This window comes from Callorhinchus milii, unplaced genomic scaffold, assembly GCF_018977255.1.
Source record: "Callorhinchus milii isolate IMCB2004 unplaced genomic scaffold, IMCB_Cmil_1.0 Scaffold2, whole genome shotgun sequence".
Lineage (NCBI taxonomy): Eukaryota > Metazoa > Chordata > Chondrichthyes > Chimaeriformes > Callorhinchidae > Callorhinchus > Callorhinchus milii.
Window position 1 is genome coordinate 5,394,323 of NW_024704743.1, and position 21,777 is coordinate 5,416,099.

Consider the following 21,777-nt stretch of genomic DNA (forward strand, 5'->3'; position numbering starts at 1 on the left):
CAGAAAGCATTACAGCACTCTGTTTCGCTCTTTGTGCTTGTGCTGGTGTTAGCTCCCACATTGAAGTGAGCTACAGTATTTAAGCAGATCTTTCACCCAATCTTATGTCAAGGGGATGTTATTCTAAATAAAAAATACATTTAATGCTGTGCACATGACAATCTGTGTTTAGGAGCAGTGTCAAAAAAACAACACAAACCCTGTAATATTTGCCACCGACCAAGATTTCAACTGCACCCCCTTTATAAAACGTTTGATTTTCTCAAAAAAAGTCAATTAAACAAATCAAGTCTGATTTTGTTCAGTCAGCCAGATGTCTGACACATATGGAAACCCATCACCGTACTTCTTTCTATATTTTTACAAATTCCATTCGGCATTATGGCCTCCAGAGGTTTATCCACAACTGAGATATTAAATTAATTTGATCTGTTGACCACTGTAAAGTTTTTACATTGCTCATAATTTCCTTCCATCTATTGGCTTTTAAACCTCAATCTAATCATTTTAAAAAAAGATCAGACAGGTGTCGGGAACAAGTAAAAACCCACCACTATGTTTAAGAATAACCAAACCAGATAATTTCACATAAGAATGCCACGTAGACATGTGTCTGCAATGGAATGTGCTCTCTCTCCCCGGATGTTCGAAAGAGCCAAGAACCTTAGTGTCTGCATTGAGGTACTGCTAGAGTTGAACTAGATAAAACTGCATAGTTTGACACTAAGAGCCCTGTCTGGCAAGCTCCCAACTGTTTGGGCGTTTACCTATTTAACCATGGATCTTTTGATACACCCTCTTCACTCCTAGTCAGAATATATTTAACCTGGACCTTATCCAACTTAGCTCCTTGCAAACCTGCTGCCTTCTACATTTTCCTCTGGGTTTTTTTTTCTTAACTTTTCCCTCACCTGCAGCTCTTTCAAAAGCTGCTTACATAAAGCTCGAGTATTGTGCCTGTTTTGAGACAGTTTTGCAGTCCCGTTTGTCTACTCTGGGAAAGATCCTATACATAGAAAGAAATTAGTTTTTCCCTTTAACCTAACTAACAATACTCTGGATGAATTGGTTATTCATCTCAATGTTGTTTCTGGCACAAAATCTTGATATTAATTACAATGCACAATGTAAATTTACATTTATATAGCACCTATTAGGCACTGACAGCATCAGCATCCAGGGATGCACAATCCACCTCACCAAGCCAGTCCAGAACCTTGGCGTCTTGTTTGACGCTCAACTGTCCTTTCTACCCCCACATCCGTGCCATGACCCGATCTGCCTTCTCCTATCTACCCAACATCGCCCGGCTCTGCCACTGCCTCACCCCTCAGGCTGACGAAAGTCTCATCCACACATTCATCACATCTCGACTACCCCAACTCCCTGCTTGTCGTCCTTCCCAACTCTTCCCTCCACAAGTTGAGATCATCCAGAACTTTGCAGCTTGTGTCCTCTCCCGCACCAGGCTCAGTGGCCCTATCATCCCCGACCCTCGTCCGGCTCCATTGGCTCCCCATACTCCAGAGGATAGAGTTCAAAATCCTTGTCCTCGCCTTCAAGGGCCTTTACGACCTTGCCTCTTCCTACCTCTATGACTTACTGACCCCATATCAATCTGTCCGCGATCTCCGCTCAGCAGGGTTGGCCCTCTCCATGTGCTCCTCCCGGCCCACTCCACCATCGGCGGTTGGGCTTTCAGCCTTTCTGCCCCCACCCTTTGGAACTCCATCATACATTTCATTCTCCTCGCTCCCTCCCTTGCCTCCTTCAAGGCGTGTCTCAAGACCCTCCTCTTTGACCGCGCCTTCGGCCACCCTCCTACCCTCCCCGTCCTCCACCCTCGCCAATCACGAGCCCCAATCCCAGGTCCAAATCCCTGACTGTCCAGTGCCTTGGGACATCCTCCCGATGTGAAAGATGCTATACACAAGTCATTTTGTATTGTATCAGGTTGAGAGGACGTCTCAAGCTGCTTAATGGTCCTGGCTTTGCACCCGAGCTGGAGGAGAGAGCCCCCCGAGAGGTGGTGGAGAGAGTAAAGATGACCAATGGCATGATCACAACTCAAATTATTTGTGAAGCACTTCAAGACGTTGCGACATCATGAAATACCATGTAAATGCAAGTTCCTTCTGGCCAGAAAATGATTCTGCGACAATACTTTCTCACCAACTCCTCATTCCCTTTCATCACTTTGCAGTTGCCTCCAGTAGCAGAGAGGAGCTTTGTGTTACCTGGTCATTTTGTTGTGGTAAATGTCTGCCTCAGTTGATAGCACTCTTGCCTCGGAGTCAGAAAGCTGCGGCTTCAAGCCCCGAGTTGAAACCTCGGCTCATGTTCTTGGCTGTCATTATTAGAGGTGCTGTCGTTTTGGATGGGATGTTAAAATCAAAGTCCTGCCTGTCTGTTCAAGTTCCCTGCACACTGGAGAAGGTTTCTCCCAGTGTACTGGTCAAACTACCCTCCAGCTTAAAGCGACTCTCACGCTTTCCGCCGAAAGCAGTCACTATACTTGAGAGTAACTACTGCGAAGGACTCAGAGATATTGCAACTCAATAAAACGCTAAAATAATGCAAATTCTTTCTTAAATCAAACGTTTGATAAAGAGCAAAGTGAAAAAAGTAAGATTTCATTCATAAGATTTTAAAAAATGTGTTGCATTCCTTTAACTTTATTTTCCAAGCGTTAAAAAAAAGGCAAATTCAACATCAATTTTGCTTACTCTTCAGTCAAAATCATACATAAGAAAATTACAAAACATTCCGCCACCCTTCTGATAATCATGCTTTTGTTGCACAGATGGTCATTCATTGGATTAGTTGAAATGAACAGAGTTCACTGAAGGTTGCAAAAAGTTCACATTTCTCATGAAAATAAAAGTGCTGGAAGAGTAAAGTAGGACAACTGGGCATTTGAAAAAGAGAGGGGAAAGGGTAAGGGGATGTATCTAATGCGTCACTTAATGACACAGGATCATACCTGCTTGTTAATTTCTCTTTCATTAGCTTATTGATCTGTTGTGCATATCTGGGGGGGAGGGGGGGTGTCTGTCATTAAATTCACAATTTCCAGCGCTCCCAGCTTTTTCCTTTTTACCTTGCAGATTTTTTTATGGTGCATGGTTCTGGACCACCTAGGCACTATAACTACAGGTATTCACATTGCAATGGCACCTCATAGGTACAAAAGCAGCTGCGGAATCCCCAGATTAACCCTGCAAGCGACACGTGCCACATAATTCACCAACCCAGAGTACCAGCAAGTTACCAGACTGGTATCATGAGCAAATCTTCTTCCAAGCACTTGTATTGAATCTGCTGGCATTGAGCATCATTTGTCTTAAAAACAACTCTCTTAAAGTAAAATGGGCTGAGAGACTCAACTGCTGCAGATGTCATAGAGGGCTGAGTGAGCTTCTCTGACACAAAAAAATCGCTGCTCCGCATGTGTGCTATAGTAGTTCACTTCCACTGTTGTCTCCTATCAAAAGGAATGATTTCCTGAATACTCTTGTACTTTGCACTCGTAACCCATCACTAGGTACAATTTAAACAGTAATGGTTACTTGACATGTTAAATGCCTCTGTGAGGAAGGCAAGCCTGAGGAGGGGAGGATTTGCTGAAGTCCGGGGAAGATTTTCCTTGAAATGCAAAAATTTGCAGGGCTATGGAGTAACAGTGGGAGGGGGGCGGAGGGGACCAAGTTTAATAGATCTTTCAAACAGCAGGTACAGGCATGATGGCTTCATTCTGTGCTGTAAGATTTTATGATTGCGTTTGAGAAGGAGAGGGCAAGGAGGAGGAATCCCCAGTGGGCCATTGCCTTTACCAACTGGGCTATTGGGGGAACCTTTTTTTTTGTTCCATCTCCAGTATTAACGTCATGTTTTATCGACCAATATCCGTTAAAACATGACATTAATACTGAAGATGGAGTGCATTCACTCCACAGCTACAGTGTTTTATTAACGAGTTCATGTTGTTACAAAAGAGGCACCATATTGGCCACAGGAAGCTTTTGTTGCAGCTCTGTCCAACTGGTTACTCCCCTCGTCTCTTCCCGGGAGGCTTGAGAAGGGCTGAGTGAGTGAGATGTGTCCTAACTACAGCGGAGTTCAAGGTTGAAACTCAGAGCCCTGCACCAAGCTTCAAAGAACTAATTTCACATTAGTTCTTGAAACGAAAACCCATCTGTGGCTGCCTTGAGGCAGGGATCATTGAAAGCTGTCATCTTTTCCTCAACAGTAATAGCCCTCAGTTTAACTTTCATCTCCTCACTTCCTTTCCTCAAGAAAGAAGCTCTGAAAGTCACTAACGTTTATAAATAGAAAAAGGGGTAAATGGAAATTTTAAATAATTCCTCTCGCTCAAAACAAATCTTCACTGAAAATAATAAAAAACTATGTCTGGACCCAGGAGTTTGCAAATGAGTTTGAGTTTCATTTTCAGATACCTCTGTGCAGCCTTCAGTGAATGAATATCATTAGATTACCTTCAATTTGGAAGTATTAGCCTTCTTCACGCCTTCAAGGCTTATTTCAAATCGATTTTGCTTTGTGGCAGGAAAGAAGGGAACATAAAGGATTAATAAGGTTGCACATGCAATGTAGCAATAGGACTCGGTTATGGTTAAGTGTCAAGCAATACGATCTGAACAGAAATCTTTGAACGGAAAAAAAAAGCAGGAATTTTTAGATGGCAGCACAAGGAAACTACCAGAGTTCAAGCTAAACCAAGCTTTGCAATGATCAGTGCCCAAAGCAAAGGCCAGCGGGAGGCAGTTTTACATTGAAAAGATGCGAGTCAGCCTGGTCAGCCGTATTCCAGACTGTGATATTTTAGCAATTATAGACCCACTACAGCCAAAACAAAAGCACTATGCAATTGTTTTAAACACTTACAAAGATTGATTTAGAAACTGCCCCTGTTTTTATTGCACTGATCTGCATTTGATTAGAAATTAAAAAAAATTATGAAATGCAATTGTCCTGACCTGGAGACAGGTCAAAACAGATTATAAATTATACATGAGCCAACCTACCATTGGCACTGAAGGGAATATGTAGGAAAGGCAAATGTAATTTTGTTGTTGTTGTACAGGAAAGTACAATAGAAGATTGAGGATTCCCCCATATAATATACCGTAGATCCCCATTATAATGGCCTTCACTATAAAGTGGGTTCACTTATAGCACAATCATAGCCTAAAACATTTACTTACCCCAAAAATCCACAATACACGTACCTGCTCTATCGATGCTTCAAAACACCACCTGGCACACAAGAAGCCAAGCCAAGCGAGAAGTCATCGGATTACTGTCAATATTACTTCTTGCACACAGCACATGTGAACCTCTCTGCCGTACCTCTCTATTCCCTTCTCCCTCATGTTTGTATCAAGTTTCCTCTTTAATATGAAAACTGTATTCAAAACATTTGTACAAACCTTTGAATCCCACGTCAGTTTTCTATATCTGAACATGCACCAAAACAGTGCACATGCCTCCAAATAAATCTGAACCATATGATGTTCACTGTATTAGTGCAATCACACTTCATCACACAGAATCTCTAAAAGCACACACATGGGAACACTCACAAACAAGTCTCTAAAGACTGAGCTAGTATTTTCACAAAATACTAGTCCCGATGCTCTCCTCTCTCGCAAGTATCCACACCCAAAGTTTCCTTCGTAGACATTCTTGGAGGAGATGGAAGTGAAAGAGAAAGCAAAGAATGACAGGCACGCACTGTAGGGAAAGGCAAAGTGGAATGTAGACACGGCTAAGACAGTTTCTTAGCATATACAGTTGCAGGAGGTCGAGAGAAAAGACAGCAAAACTTCAGGAGAGCAGTAGGTGTGGATATCACCTTAGCTGAGATGTACAAAACTTTAGTTAATCCACGGACAAAACACAGTCAGTGCACTTTACAGTAAACCCCGTGAAGCACTTTAGGACGTCCTCCTGACGTGAAAGGTGCTAGGCCATTTGTAAGGATTACTATTATTAGAGAGGAATTAGAAACAAGTGGAAAATGATATTTGAGGATGCTCTTCTCTCAAATACATTCTAAATTCCCCTTCCCCACAATTTGAGGCACCGAGAAAGTAAATGGCAATGTCTTTCAGAATTGGGTCTATTGAGTTAAGCAACATGAATTGTTGATATCAATATTGCACCTCTGCATACTCACCCCACACAGCTCCTGGAAACTGAAGAGAAAACTACAACAAAACTCCATCACACCAGAAGAAACTATAAAGTAGACAGTTAAGAGAAACTTAAATGCAACTGCTCCCTCATAAACAGAATTTAAATAACTTTTTGAGGAATCTGGATTGTTTGTAAATGTAAAGATCTAACCAGGAGGAATTGTGTCTAACATAAAGCAATACTGTTCCACTAACAACAACAACAAAATTACATTTGTATATTGTCTTTCAATTCGGAAGGACATCCCAAGGCGCTGGACAGTCAGAGCTTCGGACCTGATCTGGGGGTCGGGATTGGGGAGGGTGGAGGGCAGGGGATGAAGCAGGGTGATCAAAAGCACAGTTGAAGAGGAGCGTCTTGAGATGGGTCTTGAAGGAGGCAAGGGAGGGGGCGAGACGGAGGGACTGCGGGATGGAGTTCCAGCGGGTGGGGCAGGCAAGGCAGGGGATGTGAAGCAGGCTGGAGCCCGCTGAGTGGAGGGAGCAGGCCGGATGGTAGGGGGTTAGGAGGTCGCTGAGGTAGGTGGGGGGCAAAGCCCTGGAGAGCTTTTAAGGCGAGGGCCAGGATCTTGAACTATATCCTCTGTGTGATGGGAAGCCAGTGGAGTCGGGCGAGGATGGGGGTGATAAGGGCACGGAGCCTGGTGTGGGAGAGGACACGGGCTGCAGAGTTCTGGATGAACTGCAGCCTATGGAGGGAGGAGTTGGGGAGATCGACAAGCAGGGAGTTTTCATAGTCAAGCCTTGATGCAATGAATGAGTGTACAAGGGTTTCAGCGGCCTGCTATGTGTGACAGTAGCGGAGCCGGGCAATGTTGAGGAGGTGGGGGAAGGCAGAGATGCGGGGTTGAAAGGATAGTTGAGGGTCAAACAAGATGCCATGGTTCCAGACTGGCTTAGTAAGGTGGAGTGTGCATCCATAGACAGTGATCTATCAGTGCCTGACGTGTGGGAAGCGCTGACAGGAGCCAATCAAGAGAGCCTCGGTCTTGTTGACGTTCAACTGAAGAAAGCTAGCTCTCATGATATCCGACAGACATTCTGTCAGGACAGCCGTGGTCCTGGAGCCTGTAGTCAAGTGTAGAGGCAGAGAAGTAGAGTTGGGTGTCATCTGCATACATATGGAAGTTGACCCCATTCTTTGGATGATGTCACCAAGAGGGAGCATATAGATATTGAAGAGGAGGGGACCCAGGACATAGCCCTGAGGAACGCCGCATGAGATGATGCGGGGGCTAGAGGAGAAGCCGTTTGCAGAGATGAAGTGGAGGCGGTGTGAGAGGTACGATCTGAATCAATCAAGGACAGAGCCGTGAAGGTTGAGGTGAGAGGAGAGGCAGAGGATGAGGTTAGAGTGTCAATGCTGCCGAAGGCTGCAGAGAGGTCAAGGAGGATGAGGAGACAGGGAGCCCTGGTTGCAGATGGACAGAATGTCATTTGTCACTTTGACCAGGGCTGGTTCTGTTCTGTGGGCGACACGGAAACCCGACTGGAGGGGTTCGTGAAGGGAGTGGTGGGAGAGGAAGGAGTGAAGCTGGGTAGCAACAACTCATTCCAGGACCTTGGAGGGGAAAGGGAGGTTGGAGATGGGACAGTAGTTTGAGAGTAGTGATGGGTCCAGGGAGGGTTTTTATAGGAGTTTTAAAAGAGGTGGGAGCAGTACCAGTGGACAGGGAGAGAATTGTGACAGGCAAGGAGATGGAGCTGGGAGGTAAGGAGAGGGGTAGGGATGGGGTCGAGGGAGCAGGTGGTTAGTTTCATGAGTGTTATAGTGGTGGTGAGAGAGGAGTGGGAGACAAGTTCGAAGGTGTGGAGAGAGGGATGGGTAGGGGCCGGGGTGAGAGGGGGAGATGGGGAGGGGGTAATAGATGGAAAGGCAGAGGCAGCTGAGCGGATCCCCTCAACTTTGGATTCAAGGAAATCCAGCATCGCCTCGCAGTTGTCATTGTACCATACAGACTGGAAACATGCCAGGTTTGATCCCTGGATTGTGGTGCATTTGCAGAACTTAGCCAGAGCAGCTTCTGAGTTCCAGTTTCACAGTTTAATGTGGGGGGGGAGGGGAGTAGGGAGAGAAGGAATATCAGCTTTAACTCTCAGCTACTGATCACTATCCAATTTTGCTGACACATTAGGAGAGTATTGAGCTCAGCTATGATATCTTCAGAACTGCTGGCACTCACCGCCACACAATGACCACTTGGGCAAGATAGCAACAACAACAACAGAGAAGACAAACTGTGGAAAGGGCAATCGTAGAACACAACTCCTATCCTGACTGGTGTTGCTGGAACCTTAGCCTCAGCTGCTTTTTGAACCTAGGACCAACAGTCTGTCACACCCAGAAACTCATCATCCTGTTTAATGGTATCGAAACCAAACTACTGAGAGTTCTCCATATATGCATGAAAATTTCTGTTGCAGTGGAATGGAGTGCTCACTATCTCCAGAGGGATGAATCTTTCTCATCTATCCTGAAAAGTATTTACCGTAGGGTTTAGAAGCGTCAAAGCTTGGGAACCAAAGCATTGAGTTGACTGCTGGAGTTAATACATGTGGCTTGATATTACTCGGGCTGTCAAACAGTATTTGACAAGCTTCTGAACTCTTGTCCAGTTAGGACCACCCAACTTATTAGGGCTATGACTTGTAGGGTTAACAAAAGCCAAGCAGGAAGAATCCCTGCACAGTGACTGGTGTGTTTTTGACATCAACAGCAGCTTGGAGGACTGTGGAACTGTGTGGTTCAGGGTAATGAGACTACTGCAGAGGACTGGCAACATTCATCAAATGTCGCTGATACTGTCCAGATAAGAATGCTGCAGTTGACATCCCCAGGCAGGAGATGGCATCAGTGACACATCTTACGAAATGCCGAAACGGCAACAGAGGGGGGAAATAATGAATTATAGAATCTTCAGATAACTACGTTCGTCAAGTATAAAGATAAAAGGACAAAAAAATGTAACGTATGCTTCATTGTCACTGTTAAGAGATCAGTAGAATGTATTCAGGAACAAAGAGTGAATATGAAATAAATAATTGTTTCAGCTCATCAACTGCAAAACAAAAGGAATAAAATGTGATCTAGTATCAGATACCCCTGCTGATATTTGTTGAACAATTTGAATGTGTCTAATGATGCATGGAATAAGCATATGAACAGGCTATTATGTGTAAACACAGGGAATTACAGGTGCTCTTAATTAAGTAATGAGTGAAAATGATTAGTTGTTGTGTTGTTCCAAGTTGTGTTGTCTATTATTTAACTGAGGGCATCTTTAATTCCATGTGTTTAAACATGGTGCTTGTTGCATGTTTAAACATTTTACACATAGTACATAACAGATCCGAAGGTACATACATTGGTTAAATTGTCTTAATAGAAGAAGGTAGTATATTGAAATGATGTGGCAACACGTTGGACTATAGGATATTTGTTAACAGTCACAATACCCTGAAAAAANTAATTTTATACATAATTTTCACTTACTGGGAGATTCTTGGCTGAGTCCATATAGACGATGAGTAAGGCAGAGGAAAGCCCATCATTGGCCTGCCCTTTAATAGCTTTGGTACTGGCCATTGCCTGGACAACAGAACAATAAACGGAGTTTACACTGGAATTTACCACGCTAATCCCCAACTAAAAACACAGGCTACATGTTTGATCTTACACACAATACAACACATCTGAATCACATTCATTATTAAGCCTTTGATTCATTCCGCTGATGATCCGATAGTGACAAATGGAGATTTGATTGATTAATGAACCTGCAAAGTCAATTGAAAATGTGTAATTTAAACCTTTTTGAGGGTCAGCCGGGTGTCTGACACATGCAGAAACTCAACATCATGCTTAAGAATATCTAAACCAAACAGAGTTTCATGTTCTCCTCACTATACATGCAAAATCCAGAAATGTTTATTGGAATGGAATGTGCAATCTCTCCTTGGAGGGATGCATCCCTCTCACCTAATTCCGGAGAATATTAGGCACAGGTTGGCAACAGCCAAGGCTTGCGAATCCCAGAGTGTGTGTTAGGGTACTGCTGGAGTTTACCCAGCTAAAACCGCATAGATTTTAAACCTATTCCAACTGGTTGCTTAGACACGGCCAATTTTGCAGGGCATTCCATTACCTCAAATTAGTTTATTAAAACTCGATCTTTGGAAATTAGGAACAAAAGAAGGCTATTTGTCCCATTGAGACCCCTCCATCTATAGACGATTCCATGCCTACGTATTACCCTTTAACTAGAAAATAATAGACCTTACAGTACATCGTGTGAAGTGCTCTGAGACATCCTCCCGACATGAAAGGCGCTATATCAAATGCAAGGATTATTTTTATTACTACAAGGTGCTCTTAATCCCACTGCCTGTCATATTTCTTAATAAATGTAAGTATCTATTCATCTCTCTGTTAAATCACTCAATTAGTTTGTCAACTCTCTCTCTCTAGGGCAGTGCATCCCAGATTCTTACTATCCTTTGTAGGGACAATTTTTTCCATCCAACTTGGTCCTGGCCTGTTTTGCCCTAAATTGAAGGTTATGTCCTCCCAGATTCTCCAGGGAGGCTTATTTACTTTCTCGTCTACATTTGCATCTGAACAGCAACTGGAAAAGTTCAAGTGATCTACCGTATTGTTTGATTGCCAGGTTATATTTGACACAATGCATGTTTTACGTACAGCTGCATCAAATCTGTAAATATACAGCAATCGGATATCAGTCTCACATCTGGACCTGTGCACATCTATGTCCATTCCTCTATACTGAGCTGTAAGTTCGGCAAACTGTGATTGAGAAATAAATTCTGTTGGTAGGATCAATGCATCTGCATATCTTCCGAACTGCTCTGCTTCTTCATTGCTGTACACCACTAGAATTCCTTGATTTACACAAAATTACATTTGTAAAGCACCATTCACGTCGGGACGATGTCCCAAGGCGCTGAACAGTCAGGGATTAGGACAAAAAACAGGACAGTTAGAGTCTTGCATCATTTTCAATTTTGTGAACTATTCTATCAAAACTCCAACATGCACCTTACATTCAAGTGACAGAAAGTAATATTAAAAAGTCAGCGTGAATTTAAGCCTTGGGAGCCATTGCCTCCAAATCTGAACAACAGATGTACCAAGCCTGCAGGCTCAGTGTCGTGCTCCACCACTGTCAAATGGTCTAGAGCTGTACCCTGCATGAGATGCGATATGTAAATGCAAGTTATTGTTGTTGTACCTCAGTCAATTTCTCAGGTGTCGGCAGCAGAGAGAGCCACTCCAGCTTCAGGTGTAACTTTCCTCTGCTCACTTCCTCCAAATCGAACCACTGCAAACAGATATTTATATATATATATAGAAAGTAACAAAACAGTAATAACAGTGGGCTCCCAGGTCCCAAACCTGCACCCATTTGTGAGAAAGACACAATCAAGGTCTCTGATAATCCCCTCAATAGTTATCTTGTGGAGTTACTCACATCAGACCTGAAGACAGCTGATCTTCATGCATTGACTTTTAAGGTCTATTTGCAATAGAGGTAAATAATGCATCTATTTGGTATCTATGGAATAGAGAAATAACAGTAAGAAAAAATAAAACAACTTACCTGATCCACCAGCTGTTCTTTCTGTACTTCAACGAGGTCAAGAATAAGGCTGGAATGAGAGAATACATAGGTTTTATAAGACACAAGGCTTCAAGCTCATAGTCTAGGCTGAAACTCCAGTGCAGTGAGGGGCTGTGCTGCATTGTTGGAGGTGTCAGAGTTTAGATGAGACATTAAACTGAGGTCCTGTTGGCCTGTTCAGGCGGCTGTTAAAGATCCCATGGCACTATTCAAAAAGAGAAGGGAGTTTCTCCCCATGTTCTGGCCAACAATACTCCCTAGCTAAAATTGGCTATTTAGTTCATGGCTGTTTGTGGGACATTGCTGTGCACAAACTGGATGCCACATTTGGCTATGAATAAGCAGTCACTGCACTTTACTCTAGAATTTTGACGCACTTTGAGACGTTTTAATAATGTATTAAAACATTATATCAAACGCAAAGATTATTACATTTTGCAGTAAAAGTTCAAAAGATTCTAATGCAAAGTATTTAATATCAATAACATTCTTCCCTGAGTATTTTTTTTTCTTTCATCAATATGACCAAAGATGGTTGACCTTTGTTTTAAAAATGTTATTAATGTGTAAACTGTTTTATGAAAACCCCAACATGCACTCCACTCCCAGCTTGGCTTCAGGCTCCAGCACTCTCAAGTGCTCTGAGACCCTACCCTACATGAGGAGCCCTACAGAAATGAAAATTGTTGTTGTTGTTGTTGTCTTTACCTGCCAAGGAAATCGTCTTTATCTGGATCTTCGTCAAAAAGCTCAATCTCCAGCTCCTGCCCTGGACTCTCGTACACTAAGGCCTACAGATAGAGAAAACAGTTGAAATTGTTAAATAGACTAGATTCTGATTTGATAAAATTACTTATTTTCTCTCTTTGAGGAGAGACCACAAATAAGCCCTTGTCGGGCCAATATCTACGCTTGCAAAGGGCACTGGAGCCATTACTGAAATCTTTGGGGCTCAGAGATTCAGCTTAAATGGAACAAAAAGGATTGGAACAAACTACAGTAGTAAAGAAACTCGATTATTTAGAGGATAATATGAATTGACTGTCAAATCCCATTAATTTGTATAAAATAACATGTATTGTAAAATTTCATGCTTTTAACAGAAACAACTCCATACACTTTTGAATCAGCATCACTTCCCATTTACAACTGTTCTGAAACTCAAGAGTTACAGTCAAAGAGGAAAGCTGTAGAGTGGCCTTGCGTCCACTACAAATCTACACTACACAGTTCTAACATGAGGAGGAAGCTCCACTGGTTCCTTACATTCACTAAGCAGTTCACTCACCTCATAAACCTCATTCCACCTTGGATTTAGATTCTCTTTGATGGTCTTGCTCTGGAACATTTGGTTACCAACACGGAGAATGCCGTAGGGGTCCGACTTTCCCTTCACAAGTCCTTTCATGAACGTGTCCTTCCATTCCAGATCCTGAGCTTCAATAAAGTGTATCCTGAGAAACCCCTGAAAAAAAATGAATGGGTAATCGTGAAAAAAATTGTGCACGAATAATGCTTGATTTTAATATTTAGAACAAATTCTGGCTGACAATTCAGCAGACAGTGAACAATGAAAAACTAGCAGCTATCACAAGATGTTAATGTTACCAGGAACTCAGACACCATATGTCATTCAGATTCAAGTTTAAATTACAGCTGCTATAATGTATGCTTGTGTAATCTTGATGTTAAAAGTGCGTGGGTGTGCATGTGAGTATATACACACCAGGAAGCATTATTGTGGACTTGGTTCTGTGTATAATAATAATAATGATCCTTGCATTTGATATAGTGCCTTATCACGTCTTCTAGTCGTCTGAAAGTGCTTCACAGAATATACTGTAAAGTGATTTGACTGTATATTTTGCAGCCAATTGCACACAGCAGTGTCCCACAAACAGTCGGTTTTATTTTCTAAGGAATTATTACCCCTGGAAAAGCGATCAACTAACAACCGGGCTCCCACTTACTGCTAGGTAAGAGGTGTGTGGAGTAAGGAAACTTGCCCAACATTTCACCCTGCCAGGAATCAAACCCAGGTCTCTCGCTTGGCCCAGTTTTCTCCTCATATCCAACCCTTCTTGAAATACAGTATGTAAGGATACAGTACCATCAATACAGAACAAATGGCTGTAGATTGTAGGAACCCTTCTCTATGCTGGTCTGGGGAGGGGGAGAATGTCCCACTCTTTAGCCAGTGGTCCCAGCTGGAAGGTGTATGTGTGGACATGATCAGATTAGATGTGATGCCCAATCTCTTCCTCCTCCCCCTCCCCAAACAAGTTTGACAACAAAAACATTACAGCTCGTACGTGAAGAATGGCCACTGGACGAGGTATTGGGTGACACATGGCAAGCGAGAAAACATACAACAATCTTACAATCCTTACACTTGATATAGCGCCTTTCATGTCAGGAGGACATCTCAAAGCGTTTCACAACATAATAATATAATACTAATAATCCTTGGATATAGCGCCTTATCACGTCTTCGAGACGTCTCAAAGTGCTTCACAGAATATACTGTAAAGCACTGAGACTATTATTTTGTAGGCTAAAGAGACAGCCAAATTGTGCAAAGCAATTTCCAACAGACAGCCATGAAGTGAATGACCACATTTATTGGGGGGAATTGTCAGCCAGAACACCAGGAGAAATTCCCTTTGCAGGAAATACATCAACAAACCACCAGCAAAGAGACAGCATCTCCAGGTGATAACAGGGAAGACACTGGCACAAAACACCCAGAACACTTGTAAAGTGATGAGGCGCTGTATCAAATGCAAGGATTAAAGTGAAACAAAAACATCAGATTTTACTGACGCTCGAGTTACTGGAATGCCTGAAACTTACTTTTGGAATGGGGAAGCGGAGCTGAGCCAACTGCACCTCATCTACCAGCGGCACGGTGATCCGATTCGGTAGCACCAGATAGTTGGAGATGATGTCAAGGATGATTGTATTGGACATGCCACTGAGGGGAAAGGAGCACAGCAATGGAATTAGCCTCCTACTCAGAGATGAAATGTGAAATTCAACTCCATATCATAAATTGCACTTAATAGTTCACATAAAAGAACATTTCAAAGCACTTGACAGATGTTGCGGTAGATACTATAGGGCAAATCATACTATACACAATCTTACCACTGTGCCACTTACCACTATATCTTACTACAATTAGCAGGTACAATCACTAATAAGTATTCGGTCAATGCAGTTAATGCAGTTAAGTTCTTTCTGATTTTTGACTCGGTTCTTTGACTTAGTATCCAATAAGTGGCATACATTATTGAACAAGAGGAATTTTTCTTTTAGACTGGTTTAGTTTATTGAGGAAATACACATCATTCATACATCTATTTACACCTAATTGGAGTTTGATAGACAAATGAATGCAGGTTAGCTGTTAATTTATGATGCTCATCCCACACTCAAATTCCAACTACTTCAGGCATTCAGACCTTTACAGTATTTACAGGACAGTGTACTGACAGGAATTGACACAGAGAGAAACAAAGCTCCCAGCATGAGAGAGGTGAACTGTAAGTGGGAACAATATGATTTTAAAAAGGAATGGGGATCTGAGGGAGCAATGTACTCCCAAGGACCCCCCACCTCAGAAACATCATGCAAGATAATAATAATAATCCTTGCATTTGATATAGTGCCTTATCACGTAGTCATGACATCTCAAAGTGCTTCACAGAATATACTGTAAAGTGGATTTGACTGTATTTGGGGGCAAAATGCAACAGGCAATAGCGCACAGAAATGTCCCACAAACAACCATGGAGTGAGTGACCAATTTTATTTGGGGGATTCTTGGCCAGGACACCCGGAGAAACTCCCTTCTCTTTTCGAATAGTGCCGTGGGAATTTTAATGTCCACCTGAACAGGCAGACTTTGTTTGATATTACAACTATATTATATTGGTTTGATATTGGTCTGATATGTTTTGTGAGTCAATTCACAGTCAATTCACTTTACGGTATATTCTGTGAAGTGCTTTGAGACGTCTCAAAGATGTGATGAGGCGCTATATCAAATGCCAGGATTATTATTACAAACCTAAAATCATTGTTTTGAAGCATTTCTCATCTTTTTCCACCAGAGGGCAGCAGTGACAAATTTTCACTTTCTTTATAAAAAATATTGACTTGATTCATTAAGCACCAGAAATACTTAATGGTTTATTGACAGACTGGAGTCTGTCAAATGGAGTCTACCTTGTCTGCTCCCAGAAGATTTACTGTAAAGTGAAGCAACTGTGCAGGCGAATGTGGCAGCCAATTTGCGCACAGTATGTCCCTCAAACAGTCACGACAATTTCACCTGGAGGATTAGTTAGCCAGTTTACCGGGAGAAACTTTTTTTGAATAGTGTTATGTTTATTGTCCACCTGAGCAGGTAGTTAAGTTTAATGTTTCATCTGAAAGATGGCACGTCTCATAATGTAGCACTCTTCCAGCATTATCGGAGTCAAGTCGACATGGGGTTGAACCCACAACCTTCTGAATCAAAGGTGAGAGCAACTGAGCCAGACTGATACCTAGGATTATGGTGGGGTTCCATGACCTCACTCCATCACTAGGTAGGGTTGGGCAAGAAAATAGAGGCATTTAAAATTGAGGAAGAGAATCTTGAATTTGATCGGCTGTGCAACCGGAAACCAGTGGAGACGGGCAAGTCTGGTGCTGGAAAGGACCTGGGCTGCAGAATTCTGGATGGTCTGCAGATTGTAGGGAAAAGCTGGGGAGAGCAGCGAGCAGGGCATTCGAGTAATTAAGTCTGGAAGTGATGAAGGCGTAGATGAGGGTGGAACCACACAAATAACTTTTAAGGATTTTTTAAATGTTATTCAGGAGCCAGACGTGTGCCTCAACTTAGCTCAGTGGTAGCACTTATGGCTCTGGGTATATGAGGTTCACTCCTCATGTTGGGGCTTGAGCTCACAGTTTAAGCAGACACTCCAGTACATTATCAGAGCATCTGCCCCCCGGATGGATGCTACAGATCCCTTAACATGAGAGAAAGGCGTTTTGAAATATTAGTCTAGACTGTGACCCTAAAGTCCTAATGTGCTGCTACCAACTGAGCCACGCTGACTCCTGCAAGCTTGGTAATACCAGGACAGTTCAATACTGATTTCAAGATCCTCACCTATAAATTCCTTCATGCTCTTGCACCTCCCAATTTCCCCGATCTCCTCCAATTCTGTTTGCAGCCTCCGCTCAGCTAACTCTGATTTGCTCAGTGCTCTGAGACCCTACCCTGAGTGAAGGGCCATATACAAATGCATCTTACTGAGTGTCCCCTGCACTACCTACTTTTGGAGGCTGAGCATTCTGATTCTAAGCTCCTAAACTCTGGAACTCCCTCCACACATCTCTATTGGTTTCTTCAACTGCACCTGTAGTCACCATCCCTTCACCCTCCAACTTGGTGTACATCCCCACCCCTGTAGAAATACTCTTGAGATGTTATTCAACGTGAAGCAAGTTGTTGCTGCTGTTTTCACACCACTGACTTGCATCAATCCTCCCCAGAGACCAGGGACTAAAACAACCAGAACAAAACACATTTCTTTGAAGTGGTTTCTGCAGACTCTGAGAAATTTCCGGCAATACAATTAACTTACACTTATATAGTGTACAAGAAACATCTCAAAGCCCTTCACTGAATGAGATTAGTTAGTATGAAATAAATGTTATGCAAAGCAGCAGCTAATTTATGCCACAAATGTCCTACATTTCCATCCTAGAAACTGAAAAAGAACCGCAAGTTAACCGAAGTTACACTTAGAATTCTCGTAAAATATTAATAATCCTTGCATTTGTTACAGTACCTTATCACGCTGATGATACGTCTCAAAATGCTTCACAGAATATACTGTAAAGGAGATTGCCTGTGCATTTTGTGAGCGAAACGTAAAAGCAGCTCTGTTAGATCATAGGAGTGTAATATAACTCAATCCAAGTCACAGGCGTGTTAGCAGCTTCTTTATTTTGTCTTTCCCAACTCTCAATAAAGCAACACCCTTATCACTACTAACCAATCTACATTACACACCCTTTGTCCCACTCCCAGTGTCCTTTTACACTTCCTCTCATTGGCACCTTGTCAATTGCCTAATTAATCTTAATTGAGTATTCAACAGGAGGACGGCTGATAAAAGGTGGGTACTTCCATATAGGAAGGAAATTATTGAACACACTTACTATGGCTAGTGAATTTCCTTGTCATCAGCTCACAGGCTTGCCAGCCTCGTGGCTTGACTGAGGAGCAAGAGTTGTCAAACATTTTTTTTAAAAATGAAGCTAAACATGAAAAGACACATTTTACCTAGAGGAGGGGAGTGTTCTTCAAAACAGCAAATTCCTTTGCACATTGCCGAGTATACATTGCAGTAACCCGTGTTGTGGTTTTAACCTCTCAAAGGACGCTGCAGCACAGAAACAGGCCCTTAGGTCCATCAAGTTGTGTGTTCAGCCTGGCTGAATTGGTCTGAGTCAGAAGACTGTGGGTTCAAGCCCCACGTTGGGACTTGAACTCACATAATCTAAGATAACCCTCCAATGCAGTAATAGGGGTGTAGCCTTGTTGGAGGTGCCGACCTCGGGAAGAAATGTTGAATCAAGGCCCCATCTCCTTGTTCAGCAGATGTTAAAGATCCCAGAGCACTATTTGAAAAGAGAAGGGAGCTTCTCCTCGTGTCTTGGCTAACAATCCCTCAAATAATATTGGTCATTTGTTTCATGGCTATTTAAAGGACATTGCTGTGTGAAAACTGGACTGCGTTGTGCACAGAAGTCACTCTTCTTCACAGTAAATCCTGTGAAATGCTTTGAGATGTCTTTATCAATCTCTTCTCCTTCCCCCCAAAGGGCTTACATGTTGAAGAATAGATGTATTTTGAAACGCAGAGTATTGGAATCAAAGTTTTATTACAAAGTTATAGGTGTACAATTGTAAGGGAAAGATTCAGGATTCTGACTGTTCCTCTTCCATGATTGCTGGAAACTCTCCTTTTTTATATACTATTTTTGTTCACTACAGAACCCTGAAAACAGAATGATCTCATTCCTAATCTAGCGGTCCTCTAAAATCATTGGTACCAAGACACCAACTGACGAGCATTTCGACTATCCATCAAATGTTATCAATGCCTGGACACCAAGCTAATGAGCATTTTGATGATCTATCAATGTTATCTTTATCTTTCCTCTTACTAACTAGCACACATTCCTCTGGTCAGCCTTGCTGTCCAAGATTACATATTGCAGCTGGTCAGTAATTAGTATGGCCTTCTCTCTGTACATTACTGTGGTTAACTGTTGTGGTGCTGACACATCTGACAGTCCTCCCATTGTGAAAGCCACTGTATGAAATGCAAGGATTACTATTATTATTATTATAAATCTGCGCTAATGTTTTCTCCAAATGAGCCACATGATCTAAACTCACTCTCCTGCTCTCACCCTATACTCTTTAATATTCTTTTTGAATGGCACTCGGCATCGTGCTACGCCACTGTCAAGTGCTCTGGGATGCTACCCTGTGTGAGGGGTGCTATATAAATGCAAGTTGGTGTTGTTTCCTCTCTAATTCCCTTTTAAAAGAATGTATGGACTTTGCTTTCTGGCCTGAGGTTTGAGCCTTTTACACGAATGAACATAAGTATTGTATCTCAACCTTCATGGGCTGGAAACATTCTATACAATATATATCCCAAGCATACGGACACAGGGCTAGAATTTAACACAACACAAGAGAAAACAGGACATTTAGCAAGAAACCAGTGACAGATGCCAAGTGACCGCTCCGCTGATCACATTCCAAAGTCCTGCCATTCAAGGCTTTGTAATTGCAAATCGACAGCTTTGTCTACAAGATTTATCCAAACTCCCTCAGATGCTGTGTGAAGCAAATGCCATTTTGCTGCCTAGACTGTTGGCATGTTTCCTGATTGCCCCGAAACATTATTGGTTGCCCCGAAACTCTGGAACACTCTACCTCTACCCCTCCGCCTTGTCTCTTCCTCTATCCCTCCACCTTGTCTCTTTCTTCCCCATCTTCAGATTAAACCTGAAGACCTTCCTATTCGACCTAAGGTCACCTTCCCCTCCACCCGATTCGGCATCATGCTCCGCCACTGTCAAGTGCTCTGGGATACTATCCTGTGTGAGGGGCGTTATATAAATGCAAGTTGTTGTTGTTTCCTTTGCTGTGGGTATGTGGCTTATCAGCTCCACTGTGACACATAGCGCCCTTTGTGTAGGGCAACATCTCAGACTGTTTACAGGGGAGAGGTGGCCATAGGTGCGTTTGAAGAGGTAGGATTTAAGGTAAGGCAAGAGAGGGGCTGAGACAGACTGGGAAGGACAGAGGGAAACAGTTCTAGAGGTTAGGGGCATAGAAACTGAAGGTTCAGCTTTCGATGGCAGTTCATAGGGAATGGGGGGAACATGCAGCAAGCCCAAGTTAGCTGAGAAGAAGGGGCGAGTGGAGGAGTAGGGTAGGAGAAGACCGGACAGATAAGGAGATGCCAGGGAGTGGACAGTTTTCTAGATGAGGGTGAGGACCTTGAAATCAAGCAACTTGGGTCAGAGGGAATATTAGAATTACACAAAGCATACACACAGATGTCATTTCTTTACATTAAATTTCAACTGCTATCGATCTGCCCAATTCCCAATTGAAGGGATTATTACCTTTCATGTCAGGAGGACATCCAAAGGAGCTGGACAATCAAGGTTTTGCACCTGAGCTGGGAGTTCGAGTCAACAGGGGTGAAGGGCAAGGGGGTGGAGATGGGAGGATGATCCAAGGTACAGTCAAAGAAGAATGTCTTGAGATGGACTTTGTAGGAGGCAAGGGAGGGGGCGAGATGGAGCTCCATAGGTTGGTGCAGAAAGGCTGAAGGCCCAACTGCCGATAGTTGAGCAGTCAGGGTGGGGGCACGTGGAGCAGGACAGTGGCCGCTGGGCTGAGGGAGTGGACAGGTTGGCAATATATAGTAGGTAATATTTTAGTAGGTTGCAGAGATAGGGACGTCTCAAAGTGCTCGATTCAGTCGGCTGGGCACCCAAGCTGGGGTGGGATGCCCAGCTGGGGTGGGGTGGGATGGGGAGGGGAAAAGATGACCGTAAGTGCTATCAAAGAATTAGTTCTTGACATGTATTGAAAAAAGGAAAGGAAGGAAGCAAGCGAGTCTAAGGGACTCTGGATTGCAGATCCAGGGAGTGGGGGCAAAATGGCTTTGGTAGGGCAGACTGGGTGGGGGAATGAAGCAAGCTGCGGTTTGTTGGGCAAAGGGAACGGCTGGATCGGGAGCTTGCAGAGGTAGGGTAGGGTTTGGGTGCAACGATCACAGAGGAGTCTCTCATTGCGGAAGGAGGAAGCTTTGCTCTGAGGAGACTACTTCTCTCCATAGCCTGGGGTTGGGCTTGCTCAGACATGTGCTGCATGTGATCAGCGATCAAGTGCCTCGTCCCAAGCCCGACAAGCGTGAGAGGAAGGGCCCGAAAACCCACCCTGGTTCCCACTATTTAGCAAGTGGACGATCTTGCGAGATCAGGGGAGTTGGTGATTCCATTTGAAATGACAGGTAGCTCACTATTTGGCAATCAGTCAACTGCAATGGGAGGGGCGTCTTTTGGCAAGATCAAGAGGAAGGAGTGTATTGCAGAGGAAGCAGTGAGGCTCACTATTTGGAGTGGCAGGAACAGGGTTGGGAGGATGCAGTTGGTAAGGAGATCCGCTTGCATTCCCCTTAACTCGAGAGGGACTGCAGGAATGGGCAGCATCATTTCCACTGCCCACATTGCGCTGCTCTAATGAAAGGATGGTTTGCCAGGGAGGAAGCGAGTGGGCAGTCGAAGTAGGAAATGGTTCACTGGCTGTATGAAATCATTCT

At 43.3% G+C, this 21,777-nt stretch overlaps 1 protein-coding gene across 4 annotated transcripts in view; it reads right to left on the minus strand.

Moving 5' to 3' along the window:
• esyt2b (extended synaptotagmin-like protein 2b) overlaps positions 1-21,777 on the minus strand; it is a 119,117-nt gene that overhangs the window by 12,836 nt on the left and 84,504 nt on the right. Inside the window, exons 8-15 of one of the 4 annotated variants that reach the window (XM_042332491.1) lie at positions 14,711-14,831; positions 13,146-13,322; positions 12,566-12,648; positions 11,837-11,885; positions 11,468-11,557; positions 9,712-9,807; positions 5,604-5,705; positions 4,497-4,556 (exon numbers count right to left, since the gene is read on the minus strand). In XM_042332491.1, the coding sequence (XP_042188425.1) occupies positions 4,497-4,556; positions 5,604-5,705; positions 9,712-9,807; positions 11,468-11,557; positions 11,837-11,885; positions 12,566-12,648; positions 13,146-13,322; positions 14,711-14,831 (778 nt within the window). The remainder of the gene's footprint in view (positions 1-4,496; positions 4,557-5,603; positions 5,706-9,711; positions 9,808-11,467; positions 11,558-11,836; positions 11,886-12,565; positions 12,649-13,145; positions 13,323-14,710; positions 14,832-21,777) is intronic. The other 3 variants (XM_007901178.2, XM_007901177.2, XM_007901180.2) reach the window with 3 other exon arrangements.